General features: G+C 35.5%; 1 protein-coding gene across 1 annotated transcript in view; it reads left to right on the forward strand.

Moving 5' to 3' along the window:
* Positions 1–22,627, forward strand: part of sema5a (sema domain, seven thrombospondin repeats (type 1 and type 1-like), transmembrane domain (TM) and short cytoplasmic domain, (semaphorin) 5A) — a 117,416-nt gene that overhangs the window by 65,799 nt on the left and 28,990 nt on the right. The window contains 8 exon segments of the mRNA XM_043226895.1: positions 1,290–1,425; positions 3,943–4,147; positions 7,400–7,607; positions 10,564–10,681; positions 13,233–13,335; positions 13,338–13,413; positions 14,512–14,655; positions 20,333–20,480. Of these exon segments, the coding sequence (XP_043082830.1) occupies positions 1,290–1,425; positions 3,943–4,147; positions 7,400–7,607; positions 10,564–10,681; positions 13,233–13,335; positions 13,338–13,413; positions 14,512–14,655; positions 20,333–20,480 (1,138 nt within the window).

Genomic DNA, 22,627 nt, shown 5'->3' on the forward strand with positions numbered 1-22,627 from the left:
GCTTTTTGGTTTTTCATAAAATATGAACTAGTGGAAAGAAAACATCCAAAAGACACTGTTTAGTGTTTGTTTGATAACACTCAAATAGATTCAAATAGATAGATTCTCAATTTTTATCAGATTTAAATTACAATACATATTTTTTTCTTAAAATGACTCTATGTCAAAAAAATCAAATAAGAATTTTGAAACTGGCTTCATCCATTGTTTAGATTTTTGTTCTAGAAATGTATGCAAATTAGCATATAATTAAATAATGCATAATTTACATATTTAAATATAATATTTTAGAAAAACTTGTAATGTAAAACATTTTTGCAATTGTCAATGTAATCAATCAACTAGGTGAGTAAGGTGATAAATATTAGTTATTTTTTTACGCTATTAACTTGCAGTGCCTCGTCTTAAAGGGGTCATATGATGTTAGTTAAAAGTACACTATGCAATGTGTCTATGTGATTAAAGTTTAAAAAACAGAATATTCTCCACATACTGTACATTATTGTTTCTCCTCTAAGCCCCGCCTTCCTGAAAAGGGTAGATTTGTGAAAGCTTATCGTTCTAAAACGTACTTAGGAATCAGTTCTCTGTAAATGCGCTGAACACACTCTAATATTCAGGTTTAACTGTTCTGAAACAGTGTTGTAAATACAGCTTAACAGCTGATTTCTAGTTATGGCCTTTTTTGGGAGCACAAAGTAGCGTCTCCAGAACATGGCACCTGCAGCAACACTAAAGCGAGAATAATAGTTCCACCTTCTTTCCTTGAGTAAACATTTGGAAGCTGTTATGAAAATAAACCTCACACAGTGATGTAGAAAAGTGGGGGTGTGTTTAAACGAGCTGTTTTAGGAGGGTGTGGACAAGTCATAACTTTTATAAAGAATATCTCTTTGGATTTGAGTCTTTAGTCTTTGCTTCTTTAGGGATCTTTTCTATGCACTAACAGCTTGTAAAACTTTGCATCGGTTGAAGATATCAGCTGTTATGCTAAGAGCCTATGACCCATTATTTCCTGCAGAATCTCAATTTTGTGATCTGCGCTCTAAGCAAAACCTTATTAATTGCATTGTTTTATTGGAACGACACTATCATTTTAACACTATACATTTGCCTTTTTTGTTTAGTTTTTTGCTTACCTTATCTCTCTGGTAGTGTGTGATCCGTATCACAGTCAGCCATGGACAGATCCATTTTTCACACTATGATCCACTATGCTTTAATGAAAAAAAAGTGTTGCATATAAGTGTTTGTGTGTGCTGACTGCCTACATCTGACTCTGTTTTCAGCAACAGCATTGCCGCATCAGCAGTGTGCGCCTTCAATCTGAGCGCTATTACCCAAGTGTTCAGTGGGCCTTTCAAGTACCAGGAGAACTCGCGCTCCGCTTGGCTGCCCTACCCCAATCCCAACCCTGACTTTCAGGTAAGCACCCAGAAAATGACAGTCACTTTTACGGACAGTATGCATTCGCTCCATCTGCTTTAAAAGTTAAGTGGCACTTTCCACAAATAGGGTACAGAACAGGCCTAGAACTCTCAAACGTTCAGTAAAAGTAGGTGCTTAACCTTCAGAAAATGTTGATCATCCCCTTCATCAAGAAGTCATTCTCAGTTTTATTTTCCACTATTTGATGAGACCCTGTTAACAGTGTTTTATTTTCTAATAGTAACATAAATATGTTATTTTTCTATTCAGTAGAAAACAATAAATTATATAATGAGTCATTTGTAATTTCATTGCAAAAAATGTAAATGACAGTAAAGACATTTATAATGTTCCAAAAGATAGAACTCTTCCAAATCCTAAAAGAACTGTGTAAACTGTAATAATATTAACAGCATATTATACAAACATTTTCAATGTTTTTAATATTCATTTCAATGTGTTTCTTCATTCATGATTTCTGAACCTGCTGAAAATTCAGCTTTGTATCACAGAAATACATTACATTGAAAAATATATGAAAAGATTTTTGTTTTTATCATAATAACTGTATTTTTATATTTCTTCTTCTTTTTTAATGGCATTAAAAATCTTACGGATCCCAAATTTTTGGACAGTAGTTTAGCTTGAGTAAAATGGTGAACAAAAAAACAAACATAATTTTCCTGTTGTGATCATTTCTATTAAAATAATACAGGTGACAGGGTTGAACTTGACTTGAGTTCAGTCAGCAACACAACATGCGTAACATTAATCACACACACACAAATTGTCTTTTTTCACAATGCTGCAGGAAGTAATGAAAATTAGTTAGTAATATAAAACCTGATTTACTAAATTAACACATTATGTGAAAATGAAAATCGAAGAGGCACAGGTCAAAATCACCATATATTATAAACTATATTCATTCTAGTTTAATAACAATAATAATTTGTAGGATTTGTGTCTCTGCTGTTTTAATGCCAAATAATGCGGTATTTGTGAAAAGGTCTCTTTCTGGCAGAACTCCAGCAGTAAACAACCAAAAAAATAATTGACTTTCTCACCTCAACTACCACCTATGTGTGCCCAATTAAAACGAGATGGTGACTGATGTTTTTGGTTTTATTGGCTCATGTGTTTGCGTGATTATTCTCTGGAAAAAAAGAATATGTGAGGTGAATTTAAATTTTTCTGAGCACTGTCCAATTACCCAAAACCCACAAACACCCAAGTCTGATATTGTTGATGATAGCGAAGGAGAGACGGATCAGATCATGGTTCCTCAAGTCTCTCTCATGGTCGCTAATTTGCCTCCATTTCCATGTCTTTGTAATGCTTGTGAATTTATTAATAAAGTTGCCAGCTTATAACATTTTTGCTGCACAAGTAAAATGATAAGAGCTAATAAAACCGGTATTCATCTCTTGTGGAGTATTGCCAGAAACTTCACATTGACTGACTCTGAAGAGCGTAGTTTTAAGACTCTCTTCAGAAATCTAAACCCGTGGTCAAACTCAGCGTGAAAGAATGTATCTGTGTCTAAATTGCTGAAGTTTAATCTAAAGCCGTTAAATGTGTTTTAAAGAAACGTGAGATCCATTACATGGCCCAGATGGACTTTTTATTTACATTTTCCAAGCTGATTTTGGGTAAAATTCTTTACTCTTGAAAACCAGTTTGATTACAGTTCACCTCTAATAACAAACACACAAGGGCCAGATGCTTTTGAATGACGTGTTCAGACTCTTTGAAAATCTGCAGCACTTTTTGATGAAATTGGGTGCAGATTCTATGCGTGCCTGGTAATGACCCCATTAAATTGACTTGACTACCATATCTAAACCCTTTAAAAACCGTCTGATCAGCATGGACTTCTTTTTTGGATCAGCTGAATCAGACTTTCTCGTTTGGCTTATTGAAGCCGATCTCTGCGACCTGATAATTAAGTTTCCGAAGTCCACGTGAAAGTCTTTCACTTCGTTCTTTTTCTCTTTGAAGCGCGAGGATTCATGATGTACAAGGAGCCCCACTTTATCTAGTTTGCTGTGACATCCTCATCAAGCATTTGTCCATGTTGTTGAGGCCAGATTTACGAGCTTCTGATTTATGGCTTCCGGCATTGATGGGAAATGGCTTGCCGTACAGTATATTCTGTTCTTTGAAAGACCAACATGCACCCCATTTGAGTAGAATTATGCCTGCATTGATCTCCAGCTGATTGATGTTGATTATATGTGATCCAAGAGAGAGTGCAGGTTTTGTAAGGCCAGCTAATTTGTTTTTTCCATAAAAAATCTTTTTCAGGGAGGGAAAACAGTAATTTAGGGAAACAACTGCTAGCCAGATTTCTAAGTCCTTTTCTGTGGATGAAATTATCATGATTTCATACAACAAATGGGTTCTTCAGACCAACAGCTTTTAGTGAGTTTTTTTCGTATTTCTTCCCAGACCGTTAATCCTTTTTTTTCTTATCAGCATCTCTCTGTTTGTATCTCTCTTGTTCTTTTTCAGTGTGGCACTATAGATTACGGCTCCTACGTGAACTTAACAGAGAGGAATCTGCAGGACGCCCAGAAGTTCATTCTGATGCACGAGGTGGTGCAGCCCGTCGTTCCTGTGCCATACTTCATGGAGGACAACGTGCGCTTCTCCCATGTGGCCGTGGATGTGGTGCAGGGCAAAGACATGCTCTATCACATCATTTATCTAGCAACAGGTATAGTACCGCATCAGCTTTACATAGAAAAACAGAAGGTCTGTATATAGTTTTAACATTTATGCACATTTAATACAGTCTACAATAAGCAGCACATTAGATATACGTTACTGATGAAGGTTAATGTAGTTGCAGCATAAGATGCTCTACTAATAGCACACTACTTTTTGCAAAATTGCAAATGCAGTCCATTAGTTGTGGCAGAAGCGTGTAGTGAGTGATCTGATTAGTATAGAAGTTCATTTCCGCCTCAAAAATAGAAAAAGATAATTCATAAAGAGGAAAAAAGACACAAAGTAACAATTGACAAATTTTAGGGTTTTTTCTTCATACACACACACACACACACACACACACACACACATATATATATATATATATATATATATATATATATATATATATATATATATATATATATATATATTATACTTTTTTTTTTAAATACTTTTATTCAACAAGGATGCATTAAATTACAATATATCTGTTTTAAATAATATAATTTTTCTACTAATCAAAAAATCTTCAAATAAAGGTATCACAGTTTCAACAAAAAATATTAATGAACGTAATTATTTTCAACATTGTTTAAGCAGCAAATCTAAAAAATTAAGCACCGTATCACAATAAAAAAAATACAATTTTAAATATATTCAAATAGAAAATAGTTATTTTAAATTGTAATAACATCTTAGTTTTTTCTGTATTTTTTGTATTTTTAATCAGATAAATGCAGCATTGGTGAGCCCATGAGACTATTTTAACACAATCTCAGACTTTTAAACAGTAATGTAAGCACACAAGTCTGTCAGTCAATTCACACTGAAAACAGATATGGGTCTCTAACAAACAAGAATATAAATATTGGATAGATCTGTGAAAAAAAAAAATAATCTGAAATTAACATTAAAGCTTGTAATATGAAAGTAGTCAGAGATTCCCAGGTGGCCGACTTCTCATTAAACCCACAGCTTATTAGAATGTTACTTTACCATCAGAACTTTGTCGAGTGAAGACTTCTGCATAGCCATAAGGGAGGCACAGGGGAAAACTGACTCTAGTAATTGGTGGTCCACTTGAATCATTGGTCTTTGAAGCAAGCAACAGTTGGACACCAGGCTGAATAAAGGCATTAGACACATAGCAGCGATAAAACATCAAAGGCAGCATGTGCTTACATAGGGAAAAAAATGTACTGTAAGCTGTCATTTGCTATCCAGATGCACACCAGAGCGCTGGAAATCTCCAAGTCTGTCTGCTCTGGCCTGTGCACAGCTGAAAAACACTGAACATCTAGTTACCTGTCAACAGAAATTAAATAACAGGAACACTTGTTGTTAAAGAAAGGTGTAAAATAAACACTTGTTAAAGGGAAGGAGACACTTGTTAAACTGTATAACATAAACACACAGGATGGTCAGGGCTTAAAAGCTGCTAATTGGGAGAGCAGCGTGACTTTGGTTTTATTTCTGGAATACGCCAACTGTTTTCGATTATGAGAAAGTCAGAGCCTCATGCTGATTTAAGAGCATTCACAATGTCTCTCTAGTCTGACAGTGAGGGAATAAAGGAATGGAGTAGCAAAAAAGAATAAAACGTATTGTTCACCCAAAAATGTCATTGTCAAAAATGTCATGTCATTTCAAACCTGTATGACTTTATTTCTTTGTGGCACAGAAAATGAGAATTTGAATGCTCACAAATGGCTCCCAGTCTTAAAAATCCATTCTCCATAAACCAAGTCCTCTAGAACTTAAAAGGAAAAATTTTTTGAAATGGTTTGACTTATTCTTTTAAAAAAGAAGGATTTATTCATAGATTATAATTAGGTATAAATATTTTCAGACCACTATATCAATAGCTTTCATTTCACTCTGTTAATTTAGTATTAATGTTTATTTTGTATATTTTATTTTATTTTATTCGTTATTTTCACATCAGGTTTAGTTATAGTAAAGTTTGAATTAGTCGCCAAGGCAGTATTTCTGACTTCTGTTACCATCTTATATTGGTATCTTCGTTTCAGTTTTAATTTGATAACAAATTTTAATAGTTTAAAATAGCGCTTGTCAAATGATTAATCGTGAGTACATATACTCATTACACATGCATACATTATGTAAACAAAAACTTTATTTTGTATGCGATTAGTCACATTAATTATTTGACAACACTAGTTCTTCACACAATGACTTAATATTACAAAAAATATTGTATGAATCACTTTTATGATACTTTTATATAGCGTCTTTTGCGAATTTTTGAAGATTGAAAATCCCCATTCATTTTAATTGTATGTAAAACTGTTTTTTAAATTAATTAATTTATTTATTTTAATCTGTCTTTTGATGTTCCAAAATAAAAAAGCAAGTCATACACATTTGGAAGAAGATGAGGATGAGTAAATGATGCATTAATCATTTAATGCTCAGCATCGCAGTCACTTGCCATGTATTACAGGATAATGACGTGCATTACAGATTAAAATATTTGCGAGGCTCTATAAGATAAATCCTCAGCTATGGCAAGCAGTCCTTTATGCACCATGTTTATAAAGTTAGCCTCAATTCAATTCATGCCAGACAATAACAGCTTGAAGTTTGAGGAACGCAGCTGAAATTTTACAGTCGAATGGAATGAAATAGAGCACTGAAGCCTGTTTTGACAAGAGCAGGGACCTAATCAGTGGCTCTTGTAGTATCTAAAAGTTCATTGTCCCACGTGTTGTATGGCTCCTATAAAAATATCTGACAGGCCGTTTTGGAGCGAGCAGAAGAATAACAGCAACTACTGCGGGGATAAAATAGATATTAAATAGCTTATCAAACCAATCCAGTTCACTCTTTGTGACATTATGAGACCAATAAATGTCCTCCATGGACTCGCAGACCACATGTGCAACTTTCAAAAGGTGATTCAGCCGATAATTCTGCCTTCCTTTCAACTGCACAAAAGCCACCCTTTAGAGAAGATAATGAATCTTCTCTGGAGAGTAGTCAGTCCGCCCTCTTTGCCCTTTCTGATCCAAATAGCACATCCATATTTAAGTTGACAGCCCAGGTGGCAGACTAGCACTTTATAGAATTTTCATGTGATAGGAGAGATCTGAGGTCATTCTCCACTGCTGCTTTCTCTGACATCATTTCCTTTCAATCTCACCAGGTCATCAGAGATGCCCCACTTGATCACCTAAACTGATTCCTCGCTTCCCCCCCTCCCTCTTCTTCTCAAATTTCTCTTTCTGCTTTCTAGATTACGGCACTATTAAGAAGGTGCTCTCTCCGCTGAACCAGACCACGGGCAGCTGTTTGCTGGATGAGATTGAGCTTTTCCCCCCAAAGAAGAGACAGCCAATCCGCAGCCTGCTCATACTTCACAGCCGCAGTGAGCTATTTGTGGGAGTCAGAGACCAGGTCATCAAAATCCCCCTGATGCGCTGCAACTTTCACAAGACTAGAGAGTGAGTACCGCTGCTTCTCAGTAGATAAATGTACAACAGCTCAATGTAGAAATTCAGAACTACTTTCCAAAAGTGAAAATGTCAGCATTTAACTAAGCAAGAACTGAACACAGAAGGTGTTGTTTGATGACTTTGAAATTAGAATAGACCTTACTAGCACCGAATTTGTTTAGCATGACGAAATTTATTTTTCCCAAAATACATCATTTGTGAAATTTTTATACAATACGTTCCATTGTAAAGCCTCATCCATGTTAAATTCAACATGGTGTCTAAGTTGGTTGAGACCTATAATGAACAGATTATGTGGACTTTAAGGATAGTAGTTTTTGTTGTTGCTGTTTTTGTCCATTTTGGAGCTTGACACATCCTTCATCCAATTTCTTTTGTCAACCAATTCATCAAAACATAATAACTTTGCACATGATATCTTTTCTTCTTTTTGTTTGCAAGACTATGTGGCCATGGAAACAAGTATTAACAAATATCAGTGAATCCTATTTTTCACAGTCTAATCAACTCCAAGGCTACAGCTTTTTTACACTACTGAAAACTTAGAATTTTATTTTTGTTTTCTGGCCTAATCTTTCCAATAAGATAACATGTGTTAACTTTGGTGACAGTAGACCATTTCACAGCATTTATTAATTTAGATTCATGCTTAATAATGTCTTTGGTCACACTTTATTTTAAAGTCCTATTCTCGCTATTAACCAACCATTAACTGCATCTTTTGCCTCAATAAACTCCTAATTTGCTGTTTAATAATAGTACAGTTTAGGTATCGGGTAGGATTAGGGATGTCTAATATGATATAATATGGTATAATAGGCATGCTAATATGCAACTAGTTGCCACCCTGTCTTTTATTTATTAATTCAGTAACACTTGTTACGACTTTTCCCTCAATAAATTCTAAATCTGCTGCTTATTAATAGTTAGTAAGGTAGTTGGTAAGTTTATTTATTGCGTAGGATTAGGGATGTAGAATAAGGCATTAATATGCGCTTTAATTAGCACTAATATTTTAGTAATATGCATGCTAATAAGCAACTAATTGTTACTAAAATTATAATCCTAATTACAAATCCTAATTATTAAACCTAATGCATTAACTGATGTTGGCGAAAAAGAACCTTATCGTGAAGTGTTACCCATTTTTTCTCCATGCAAATGTTATGTTTTATGTGTTAAATGAGTTAAATGCAAGTGTCATGTTATGACTGCTTTTAATAATACCAAAGTTTTGATTCCTGGCGAGATAAATGATTCTACTAATCTCACGAGCACATACATGCCGGCAACCTTTTTTTTTTTCACTGCACAAGAATAAACGTAATGTCACAAAGATCCTCTGCCAGAGGGCAACAAAGAGCAATCATCGTGTTTGACATTGTGCCTCCAGGCCTTCATATCAAGAGCACTTCTCTAATCTCTGCTCATAAGAGGAGATGGCAGCCTGTTCATCATCTCTCTCATTTGCATTCCAATGAAAAGCGCTGAGTTATGTGAATATGAGCTGAGTTTTGCCTGATGAGCTTTTTCGATCCTCTTAAGCGGTTAAAGATAGGAAGAGGTCAATTACTCACACCTCTATACTTTGACACCAAAAAGGGGAATTTATGCAAATTTTATTTGAATAAACAGTCACATGCCCTAACAGTTTTAAAGTGGCAGGTTTACACTGCTGTGATTCACATTGCCGTGTCACTGTACTCCACGCTTTACGGCACTGAATGCTTGGCTTCATCTTTCCATCCATGCTGATGACTGCTGTAATAGTCCTCAATGAGTTTGAAAAGCTATTCGGTGCATCTCAGGGCTGTTCTCTGTTTCTGATTAAAGTTATTACCAGCACTCGAGGGAAATATTGTCCGATTAAGTTATGCCAAAGCAAGCAATGCTTATAAGAAGCACGTGTGCTCTTTAAGGTGTTTAACTTTTTAAAGGGCTTATATGATATGTTTTTACCATTCTGTTTATTTCCCAGAGGTACACTTATGAAGCTATTCAACTTTTTTTGTTCTATTTAGTGTTCAAATTTAATTTACATGATGATTTTTCAATCCTTTTTATAGTCTTATAGAAGAGTGCACCTTTAAGACTTCTGTGTAAATGCTCTTTCTTCGAGTGAAATAGTGAAGCTTCATTAACTCTTGCTATGCTTTCTCATGGCCTTCTAAAAATAGCCTGCTCTGTGATAGATCCTGGACACTGAGCATCCTTACAGACCTTTTTAGGCCATGTGTATGGCCTAAGAATCAATTCGGAAAAGACCTTCCAATTCTAAGCATATTGAAAACGACCTAAAAACCAGCACTTAAGCATCGATGAATCTAGAATGGCCGCTATTAATCGACATGCATGGATGTAGATCTTGAAGGACGCGTGAAATCCAGCTTTACCTACAGCAGCTATTGGATGGGAGGCAGGCCATCTAAGCCAAGGACTAAAGAACAATGAAAGATTAACACAATAAATATGCACAGTACACATGCATATATTATGCAAACCAAAATGTTTATTTTGGATTCGATTCATTGCAATTAATTTGTTTAACAGCACTAATAAATACAATTAAATGTTTTCTAATTATATACTGTATGTATTTATATATACATATTAAATATTCACTGAATACACATGCATTATACAAGCAAAAACTTTTATTTTTTATTCATCGTTTTACAGCAATGCGATCAGTCCGGCTTGTTCTTGTTTCAGGTTTCTGATGGTTCAGGTTTCTGATATCAGAATGGATTTTAATAAGCTGCATTTGTGGTTTAATGTCTGTATATGATGTTTTTTGATTGAGAAGGAAGCTGTCGGTTGTTAAAATTGGATTTCGCGTTACATGACCTCTTCACTTCTGCTCTTCTTTTGTCTCCTCTCAGTGATTAATGTTGCCATAACCTTTCGTATCACGATGAGCATCTGCTCTTTCTCTCTCTCTCAGTGCCTGTGTGGGAGCCAGGGATCCATACTGCGGCTGGGATCTGGTGCTCAAGAAATGTACCACCCTGGAAGAAAGCGTCAGCATGAGCCAATGGGAGCAGAGCATCACACGGTGTCCTGTGAGTATCCAGAACGCACTTTAATCATTCACGCAGTGCCTCAGCCCTCAAAGCCAAATGGCTGTTGTTGTTTTTTTTCGTATGAAGACTCTTGATGCTGATCCAGTCTGTCGGTGAAGAACAGTGACAAATGCGCCCGCTTCAACCGTAACTTGCAGGATCAACTTTTTTTCCCATAACAGCAGACACTCTTAGAAGTGTTTTATAACAATGTTGAGGAAACATTGCAGGTGATGGACAGACAGTGCTGAGACGGTGCAGATCTGATGTATTGTTGCTTTTGCAGCAAAACAAACTTTTCTTCCTTGTGTACTCAAAAAGAGAATATAAGGCTAATAGTAAATAGCGCTTGTGTGCGAAGCAACAAAGCGGTGGAGAATTTGCTGTCAGCCATCTTTCCGTTGAATGCCATTCTCTGGTAACATGGCTTCATATTCCCACACTCCTTTGTGCAGACATGTGCCCCTGCCTGAGGCCTCCCAGCCTGTAGATCACTCCCAGAATCCTTTGTCCAATCCATCACGTCCCTCCCATGTATAGTGGCTCTGAAAATATTTAGACACTTGCTCTTCACGTGGTTTCGTGTTCTAAAGGTTACGTGCAGCGTTCTACGAGATACAGTACCACTGCTCTTAGAGCATAATCCACACACACACACACACAAATTTGTAGACACAAGGATACTATAAACCATATCAGGCCTCGTGGCAGTCTCACGGGGTCACGTATTTAGGTGAAAGACCTTGTAGCCTGTAGCCGTAGCTGAGAAATGACATTTTGTGTAATAGCACGTTGCCTCCCACGCTGCTTGAAGAAAGCAGCATGGAATTGTTGAACACAAACAGGGAAGTGTAAAAGTGTGGGAGGCTTCGGTCTCAGAGTCACTAGAATGCAAGATTTCTATTGATTTAGTTGCACACATGTTGTTTACACATATTGGTTACACATTTTGAGGACCAGATGTCCTTTTTTGTTGGAAGTAATAATTAAAAATGTGCCCCAAACATGTTTAGCCGTGGTGCTTGTGTGGTCACGGATGCAGATTTGTATCTTACCTGCAAAAAGCTCCAGTTTCATTCACGTTCTGCGTACAAGGTCAATGACGTAATGCTTCTTTTTGTTTCAAGCATTATATTTTCCAAAAAATTGCAATGGCTGTTTTGTTGTTTTCAGTTTTGGTTGAGTTTTTGGTTCTGTTTTTGTTTTGTGATTTTGGTTGGTTCATTTGTTTTGTTTTTCCAATTTCATTCACCTTTCTTTGACATTGTGCCTCTTTTTATTTTTTGTCCAAACCTCTTATTTCCCAAAACACAAGTGGTTTATTTTCTTTTGTTACGGTTTTGTTGTTGTTCATATTATTGGTTTGTTTGTGTATTGTTGTTGGTGTTGTTATTATTTAAAACTTTTTTTTTTTTTTTTAGGTTTGATTCTAGGTCAGAGTCAAAATTCTAGGTCAGAGTCAAAGGAATTTGAATTCTTTTGATATAGCATTTATATAGAAGAATAGTTCAGACTCAATGTGAAATTCAATATGGTATTTGTGTCAGTCAAAATGACTGAAAATATTATCTTTTGAACAAACCGTTTTTTAACTTGTCACTAACAACAACCATGAATACCATTTTTGATCATCCTTTTTTAAAATTCAAATACTTTTCAACCACACACACACACACACACTTTTTCTGTACCTACACCACATACACTATCACATCCTGGTCATTTGACATAGTCTTTTTAGATGATATATCCACATATTTTTTGCCTATTCGTCTGCAGGGTAAGATTGTGTCCAGGTGCCAGAGGTTGAGTGACAGATCTAAAATGACTTCAGTAGTACAGAACAGTAAGGCTAGACGAGACACAGTTCATTCACAAAGCCCATCTGGAGGCAGACACCGAATGGAAATAAACAAAGAACCACATTTGTTTTCTCTGGGAAAAAAACGGTAACTTACTGTATCATCCCTGTCTTAAAATTGGCAGAAACCCCATCTATATTTAAAGGAAAAGTGAGGCCTTTGAAAATGAGGTTTGTTTTTACTCTTCCACCGCACTGGAAATGTGACTCTCTTATGCGTTCGGTACACAAAGAGCACAAACAATTTCTCTCCACACAGAGGGTCATTTATTCTTCTCTATTCATAATGCATTGACAATCTTTTCCACAGAACTCATCGTATTTTATGCGCTAGACGACATTACCTTCTCCCTTTGTTCACAAAACATGTTGTCCTGTATCTGATACCTCAGATGTTAATAACCAGAGAGCAATAACAAAATTACATTAGCTATTCATTACCACATTCTCATATAATGCCTCAAATGAAAATATTTGCTCATTGTAAAGCGTGTTCATTTTCCAAAGAGGAGGACTGCTATTTTCAGCTATCACAGATCTAATATGCTGAAAGCTATATTTTAGTTTGGATTCGTCTAATAACTGGCAAATGTGACCTTATCTGCAGTAATAATTTATTTGCATTCAGATTTTGTTTACTTGTTTCTGTGCCCATTTACTATTTATGTGTCCTCCTTCTGTTGTGTGTAGGTGAGGAATGTGACTGTGGACGGTCATTTTGGAGCCTGGTCAGGATGGAAAGCTTGCAGTCACAACGATGGCGGCAGTGTTGGTTCATGCCAGTGTCGCACTCGAAGGCAGACAGCCCGAGCCCTCAGTGTGGAGGGCAGCCGTGCCAAGGAATCAGTGTTGAGGTGGCAAACTGCTCCAGGTATACAAAACGCCTCCCAAAAGAGTAAAGCGCAAACAGAAAGTTACACATTTCACTTTTAGGCTTGACAGAATTGTATGAAAGCCAGTTTCCACCTCAAAGTAAAAATATAAGGTGTTAGAGACAGCTGCAACAATGTTTATTGTAATGCTGAACATATAGCAGTGGTTTAGTTTTCGGTAGTGAGAAGTGCATTTTTAAAGGATTGTTATTTCTTATAATTCCGACTTTGTCTCGTAATCATGTAGAGTGACTATATTTTCACAAATAAAATTCACAATTAATTTATCTTTCAATTGCAACTTAACTTATTGCAATTGCCACTTTGCTCTATATTTGATGGATGTGATTTGATATACAATAGCACAACTGTGACTTTAAATCAGACAATAGTCACAAATTATGTTTTTAAAATTATAAATTAAATTATATTTAAATCTATTTTTTTTACTTTATATATCGCAATTTGATTGTAATTGTATATTTTCCCCCCAATTATCGTAATATGATTTTTTTTTTAAATGTGACTGTAAATATCACAATTACAGTACTTAATTTCCCATAATCATCTTTAATCAGAGAATTGATTAATGTCTCGCATCTCTTTTTTTTATAATTATGAATGTGTATCTCACAACACAACTATATTTTTTGCAATTGTCATTTAATGTTTTACATATTTCAACTTTTTTACTTATTTGAATCAATTGTTACTTTATTGCAAACGTTCTTGTATGCCTCTTCATTTCTCTCAATGTGACTCTTATATTGTGTAATTGAGTATCTTCCTAAATTTCTAAATTGCATGTTTACTGTATTGTGATTTTAGATTGTATTTTTTTATTTAATTTCCTATTTTAGTCCTTTAACTGAAGTGGAAACAAGCTTCCATACCATGCCGTCTTTTTCGAAACAAAAAGTTGCTACGCGATACTGAATTAATTTTTATGACTAAATCATTTCATACAATTATGTTGTTCCCATTGTAAACAAGCTTAGAACGGTCTTAACTCAGTTAACAAACTGAATGTCAGATAATAGCAGGCAGCTGTGCCGGCGTCTGATTAGTGATTACTGCCGTAACATATCCATCCTCAGGAACGGGGCATGGACGCCGTGGACGGCATGGGCTCCTTGCAGCACCAGCTGTGGGATCGGATTCCAGGTCCGACAGCGTTCCTGCAGCAACCCCACTCCACGCCATGGAGGACGCGTCTGTGTGGGCCAGAACCGTGAAGAGAGGTAAAGAAGAGTTCGTTACATATGCAAATGTATTCATTTTTTGGAATTTACTCCACAAAATTGAAGAGGGCAATGTGCCTGTTGGAAAGGGCACGCTGCTTTTTTTTGTTGTTTTCATTCTCACCTGCTGCATATGTGATTGCTGCTGTGATTGCATGGCAGTTGACGATAAAGAATGAATATACGCAGCTCATTTTACTGCTTTTTCTATAACTCATCCTATTATGCAACGTTCATCTCTAGAAAGCTTGTTAGTACTGGAAGCACACAAACCAAGCTCTTGAATGGAGGAGTAAGAGACATTCTTCTTTATCTGCCCCATAATTTGCGTGACTGACATTCAATTAAAAATAAACACGCTTAGGCTTGTTAATTACAGAGACTGCAGCCACATACTCCACACACACACACACTCAAACACTGTAGGTATGATAGTGCGTCGTCTAATCATGGCAGAATTATGCTTAAACTGCTCTGCCCTGAGAATGTGTGAGGTTTCTAAGCAACAGTACATCGCAGCTGAAAAATTAGACCTGAAGTGCTGGGATGAAGAGAGGGCGAGAGAGGCATCTGTTGGAAACAGTTGTGGTCCCTCTGTTGAAGGTGCCAACTTTTCCCAAATCACACTTCAGGCTTTTGTCTTCAGATTTTTTTATACATTTTCTCACTTATGTGACATCACTGTTAAACTTGGCTGTTGCTGAGAACAAGACAAGAACATTATTTTCTTATTATATTATTATAATAGCTGAATTTGGTAAATAATTAAGGTTCATGTTCAATTCAATAATTAAGGACCAACAAGATGAAACAAAGTGGTAAATAAAAAGGACTTTTTTGTTGTTTTGTTTTTGGTTTTGTTTTTTTTGTACATTAAACCATTTATTTAAACCATATATATATATATATATATATATATATATATATATATATATATATATATATATATATATATATATACACACACACATATATTTTTATTTATTTATTTATTTTAATTATAGGCCCAAAAATATAAAAATTATTAACTGGACTGAATCAGTAGTGTTTCTTATTAACTTTGATCAACTTTCAAATATAAAACTTTTAAAATAAAATAGATTTTCACAGGTGTTTCACAAACATTTTGAATGCTGCACTTTATTTATTTGTTTACCAGGAACATCCATAAATTGATAATAACTGATAATGGCTTTTTTGTTTTGTTTTGTTTTGTTTACAGTGTTGTATATGAAAAATATGAAGAAAAATATAATATAAAAAATGATACAAACAAAAGAAATATAAAGACTGGACTAAACTGAAAATTGTACACTTTTGTAAATGTAGCTTACAATATCTATGCATGATTGAAAAATATTAAGCTGTTTTAATATTAGTCTTTCTCATTTTAGAAGATGATATTTTGACAGTATAGCAAACTGACCTCAGGTTTGCCAAGATACGAAAGTCCTAAAATTTGTAATTTTGCCGTATCCTATAATTCCATGCTTTTGATATGAGCCAGGCTATCTGCATTAATTTTATAGTGTTATACTTCTACTGGATTTGTAAAAAAAAAGAGTTGTTAAAAACTTATTTCATGTGTCTTGGCTTATGAAGGAGCAACTGCTGAGCAATATTTTTTTTCTGTCAAACGAGAGAAAACGAGCCGGCCACAGTTTTTAAGTCACCATAGAAACACAGACATGGAGCTTAAGACATGAAGAACGCAGCAGATTGGTAGTTTTTCTTTTCTTTTTTTTTTTTTTTTTGCAGGTGACTGTAAAGCGTACCATTTCTGCCACCTCTTGCATTTTCATTTTCCTGCCCCCCACTTACACTGTTTCTCCAAGGCGCCGGGGCACTTGATGCCCTTAGGTGTCTAAGCATAAAGGCTGTGAATAATCAGCAGAAAAGTTCTGGTGCAAGCTTTGAGTTTGGCTCCAGCCTAGCTAGTCTACAAGCCCCTGCGAGTTTTTCACACCACCCATCCACTTTAATACAACACCTCGACCAGCCCAGCGGTGCATAATGGCTGTGAAAACATATCCGGGGAGAGCGTCAGGGCCCACAGTTTTCATTTAAGGTTGAAGGGAGCCGAGTTAATGGCTCAAATGTGCTTTGTCAGTTCCCTTAGCAGGACGCTTCAGACCAAAAGAAGAAAGGAGCATTCCTGGTTTTGTTCTACTAGGGCTACTGCAAAATCTCTATAGTTGGGGGTCTTTTGTCCGATATTGAAAGAAGTTTGGATTCACTTGTTAGTGCTGCGGGGAACTTTTTTACTTTGAGTCCCGCTCAGCCACTGGGCATCTGTTCAGAAGTATTCAGCTCATATGTACAGTCACACTTTAGTCCCTGTTGGGCGCACTGCTGCCAGATGGCAAAGTACTCAGCACGCCACTCTGCTGTGGGTCGGTCGCCATGAGATGTCCTCGATGAGGGACACGAGAAAGAGACATAAAGTGACACTTCAGTCAAAAATAAATAAGCTTTCCTCATTTGCTCACCCTTTTTGTTGTTTAGAAATTTAGAAGATGGATTTATAAATCAGATCTCACACCTTCGTGAATGAACACATTAGATTGTTTGGGGTCTCGCTTATATTGCGCTTTTTAATACTTGTGTACTTACATAGTAACTATGTGTGTGCTTAGTATGTAACCGCAGTGTGTCCACATTGTGAAACAAACATGTAACGACCCACTGAATGGTATGTGTAAGTACACATGCGTAACAGGACATTGTTAACAACACTTTTTGATCATGAAAGTACAAATGTGTAACAGGACTAACAGCACTTTTCGGTAAAGAAAGTGTTACGCTTTATATTAAGCAAATAATTTGTATGGATTTACCATGTAATGACTCTGATGTTACACTGCAGCGTTAGGCTTTACATATAAATTGTGGTTGATGTCCAGAATGTTACACTTTATATTAAGTGGACAGTTCCTGAGGAGTTACCATGTTAGTACACTGGTATTACAATAGTACACTTACACTGCAGTTACATGCTACACACACATCTAGTTACTATGTAGGTGCACTGGTATTAGGAACACAATATAAAGCGGGACCCACATTTTACTGAACTTACTAGTTTACTTATGAGCTTGGGAAAATTGTAATTTTATTATTTATATATTATTGCTTATATTAAATATAAATAAACTTTTTTGTAGCCTGGGGTCTGTGTCTTCTTTTAAACAATTTAATTATAAATAATTAAATATTAACTTATTAAAAGTGCATTCTATCAAATTATTTATTTATATGTAAGTGCATAGTAGTTAAGGCAACTTAAAATTAAAGTCAGACCATTTTACAATATTAAAGTTTTAGAATTTTTGAATAAATAAGAAATTAAAAGATATCTTGCTGATATCTTATATATAACATAGGAAATAATGAAATTTTCCTATGGCTGCAATGGCTCTGGCACCGACAAGGGACTTTACGCACTCTGGGGCCTAGAGCCTAGTATTCGACTCTCTGTAAGTTCCTAGTGTTGATTTTTGACAGTCCCGGGTCATGCAGCCTGAGGCTTTGGAGGTCCCTGACAGTGGCCCCACTTGCCTGGTCCATAATACCACCCTGGTCCAGAGCCATATATCTATCCCCGCACAGCGTGTCTGTAAACGCCGAGCCAGCAACTCCCATCCATTTGCGCTCAGAAACTCTCTAAAACAAGACAGAACGCCTGCAGGCAAAAGAACTGTTGTTGCAACACTCCAGTACTTTGTTCTGCTTAAAATCCATTTGATAAATGAATGTGTTTTTTTTACATTCTCCCTCATTCATTTCATACACCATCTCAAATGTGCTATTAATTACCACTTTTTTCTTGTTCTTTTGATCGTTTGTTTCTTTCTCCTTTTTTGTGCCAGAACAGGGGCAAACTTGTTAAACTTAGCAAATCCGATTTGAATGAACACTATTTGCATATGCAAATTGGCAGTGGGTTTCCTTGGCTATAAATTTTTCTCATATGGATCTCTCGACTTTTTTATTGCAAGCTACATCACAACAAGTTGCCCTGATCAGTGGTTCTCCAATGGGAATGTGTACCGCTTCCTACTTTTGAATACTTTTTCATATTTGAAACTTATAATATTCCCTTATTTTCTCATTTGCACATATACGCACATCATCAGACATCTCTTTTGAAGAAAGTGGGTTCAGGCACAGAAAAATAAAAATGCATCTTGTGTAATTTCCCTGAAGTGTTCTACAGTTTTACAGATAAATATTGCCCATACGGACCTCCTTTCCTTATGCAAACATTTTTTTTTTAGCAAGGAAGAGTGCATTCATTTCAGCAGGAAAATAGAAATTTTGTTAATAAGTTTCAAACTATAATGAGCCTAATTTATATAGAAAAGAAATCTCTGTAGTGAAAAGAATGACAATGGCTTCAGTTAAATACTCAGGCCAAAGCATTAGCAGCTATTGTTTTTGAGTGGAAATGTTTCACAGACAAGTATACATATTGTAAGTTATATGAGGTCATTAGATATTTATTTCAGCAGTTAGGTATTTTCATAGTGATTTTAATTTGTAAAAATAATACACAAACATTTTTCCAATTTTTCAGGTTTATTTTGGTGTCTGTAACTTAATTTAAAAGTTAATTTAAATTATTATATTATATTATATTTTTAAATAGAACATTTTATGCATTCTGTTTATATTATATTATATTATCTATGTTGCTTTTGTCTTAGAAAAATATTTGCAGAAACTGGGAGTGCTAATATATAAATTAACCACAATTTATTTTGTGATTCCAGATGTTTCAAAGAGTATGTTGAATAACACCAATAGTCACTGGATGGAATACAATAAAAAGAATATGATTTCAGTTACCTTTCTAATATGATGGGTATTAAGCACCTAAAATCAGTAAGGATTTGTTCAGATTTTATTTGTCTCCTGCTTACATCTGTGCTCGTTTTTTCTGGTATGGGGTCAGCACGGGCTTTGGATGGCTGAGGTTATTTTTTGATTCATTTTCCGAGCCTTTGTTCTGGTTATGAGCGTATCTTCAAAAGGAAACTGCCTTCATTTATTATTCGCTTCCTTTCAAAGATCCACTGATTGCAGTGAGACCACATGAGAGCTGAAATGATTGACTGTGTGCGTCCCAATCATCATGCTTTATACGAATTACCTTTATACCAACTACCTTTCAATTACAACTACTCGTCTAGCTCACACGTCTGGCTTTGCAAGTGGACAGACGGGCTCAGAAAACCCCTCTCGCTCTGCCTTCAGACCTCATTTAGATAAGACACTGCTCCATCAGTGCCCATTACATTAAGGTTAACCTAGGCATTTCCTGTCCTTGGAGACCTACACAACCGCTAGCCAGTCATTATCTCATGTTTGCAGTTCCTACCTGTTGAATTCAATATTTTGAACTTGTTTTCTGCACGCATTTTATAAATGACAACGTGAATTTATCATGGCTTGATGCACCAAGTACCTTTGAGATGTTTACAATTAGTTTCTACTGTAGAAAGAGATGATTATATTCTTATTTACTATGTAAAAATATAACGTGTTCCTTTGTGATTTAATAATCTGTGCTTCAGAGGATTCATATTCAATTGAGGCCATTGCATAAACAGGATGGGTTGAGTTTGTAAATAAATGTTTTATTTGCATGCTTAGTGTTTGTTTTAATCTATTTTAGATACTGTAATGAGCACCTGCCCTGCCCCCCACATGTCTATTGGTCAGCTTGGTCTCCATGGGAGCGCTGCACAGTCCCGTGCGGCGGCGGGATCCAGTCACGGAGAAGAACGTGTGAGAATGGAAACGAATGCCCTGGATGCAGCGTTGTATGTCACTTTCATATTATTACTTTGATTGTTTGTGATTTAACTTAACTTTCCCTTTTAAAACTGCCAGCCACCGCCAGCATTTGTAGCCTTTTAGCCTCTTAAACAACAACAAAAAAAATCCACCTTTATCTGTTCGTTTTATCACCCCTTGAATGTAGATAGGTTTCACCAGAAATACAACATTTAAAAAAGAAAAAAATTTTTTTATCAAAGTGCTGCATTTTAAAGCAAAATACATTCAGATATCATATTCTTTTACCTGTAAATAATTATATGAAAAAATGTTATTGCATTCAATAAACAGAACATACACACACTTTTATACACACACACACATTTAAGCTAGACACACACGCTATATATATATATATATATATATATATATATATATATATACACACACACACATACTGTCACATACACATTTATATATAGATCATACACAAATACACATATATTTATATGAATGCCGGGTTATCAATCTATCCATGACATACCTAGAGGTATTTCTATGTCTGCAAAGTTTTGATTTATATCTATTTAAATCTCTTCTTTTAATTCATTTTATTTCATATTTTTACTTTTATTCAGCAAGAATGCGTTAAATAGATTTTTTATTTTGTTGCAAAAATATTTCAAGTAAAAGCTATTTTAAAAATGTTTAATCATCAAACAATCCTCATTAAAATATATTACAGTTTACAGTAGGTCAGCTGTTATTAAAATTGTTAATAGGAAAGCTTTTTGCACACCATATATGCATATTAGAATAATTTCAATAGAATAATAGCTTCTGAAAATTCAGGAATAAATTACATTTATATTAAAATAATTACAATATATTAAAATAATATATTAAGTTAATATAATAAAACTTTATAATATATAATATATTTTATTTATAATATAACTAATGATTTATAATATAACTAATAACTTTAATATAAAATATTAGTTATTTTAAATTATAATAATATTTCACAATATTACTGTTTTTACTGTAATTTTTGAAGGAGTCTGGGTAAGCACATACACTTTCAAAAACATTCAATCATCATCAAAACATTTTATTAAAGCACATTCAATAACTTTAGAATGGTAGTTAAAATCTGCATAAACACCCTATTCTTGTCAAGAGCACATGCAATCCCAAAATGCATTTCCTCCTTTGGAAAGCTGGGAGGAGCTTGCCATGTGCACTAGCATTCGAAACTAAGCTGGGATTTTCCACTCATGAGTAAGCTGTGATATTCTTACTCTACTTTTAAAACCGGTCACCCGCTCGCTGCTAGTTTAGAATAAGTCCAGCTCACATGACCACGGTTCACTTTTCATGCCATTCGTGGAAGTGGTTTGGGTGATTTCGAGAACCTGGAACGGCTTTAAATAGTTCATTGGCTATTTCAACATCCGTCCAGTTTAGAAATCAAGGCTGTCAACCGTTTCGATCTTTGCAGCTTGATCAATGGCACAATAGCTTAAGAGAAAGTTCAGACGTTCCTGTGAGTCCTGATGTTAATGCTCTGTCAAATCGTGCGCGCGTTTTAGCCTCAAGGCCAGCTGCCTCAGATCCATCACAATGTAGACGACGCCAAAAACACCAACACGCTGAAGTATCCTAGGAATGCCTCTGAGGCTATGAAGGCAGCATCATGTCGATATATATGTATATAATTATATATGTCTGGGTACCAGGGTGGTGCGTCGCCTGATTTGGATTTTTGTGCTATTTTTGTGTGCCCTGTGAGCATTAAGGAAAGCAAGCAAGAAAGCTTCAGTTAATAAGCAAGCTTTGTATTATTTTCTGGTACTGATCATTGCCAGACTACGGCACGGACCATACGTGCAACCAGCTGTTATCGTTTTATGAAAAATTCCCCCACTAGTCGGTGGTTGTTTTGTCAGACACAATAAAAACATGATGCGTCAGTCAGCTGGTAATTTTGCAGAGGGTTCGTTTGTCACAGCGCTTGTAATGATAGTGATAAAGCCCACGTGAACAGGTGCCCAGGTGTCAGAGTAGAGAGAGAGACAATAATGAGTACCTGGCAACCCTTAATAGGTTGTCTGTTTGTGAGATCCTTCATATGTTCGGTGTAATGATGCTTTGATAATCAGACTCAAACACTACTGTCACTCTGTCT

The sequence above is a fragment of the Puntigrus tetrazona genome, chromosome 24 (genome assembly GCF_018831695.1).
Source record: "Puntigrus tetrazona isolate hp1 chromosome 24, ASM1883169v1, whole genome shotgun sequence".
NCBI classification, from domain to species: Eukaryota; Metazoa; Chordata; class Actinopteri; order Cypriniformes; family Cyprinidae; genus Puntigrus; species Puntigrus tetrazona.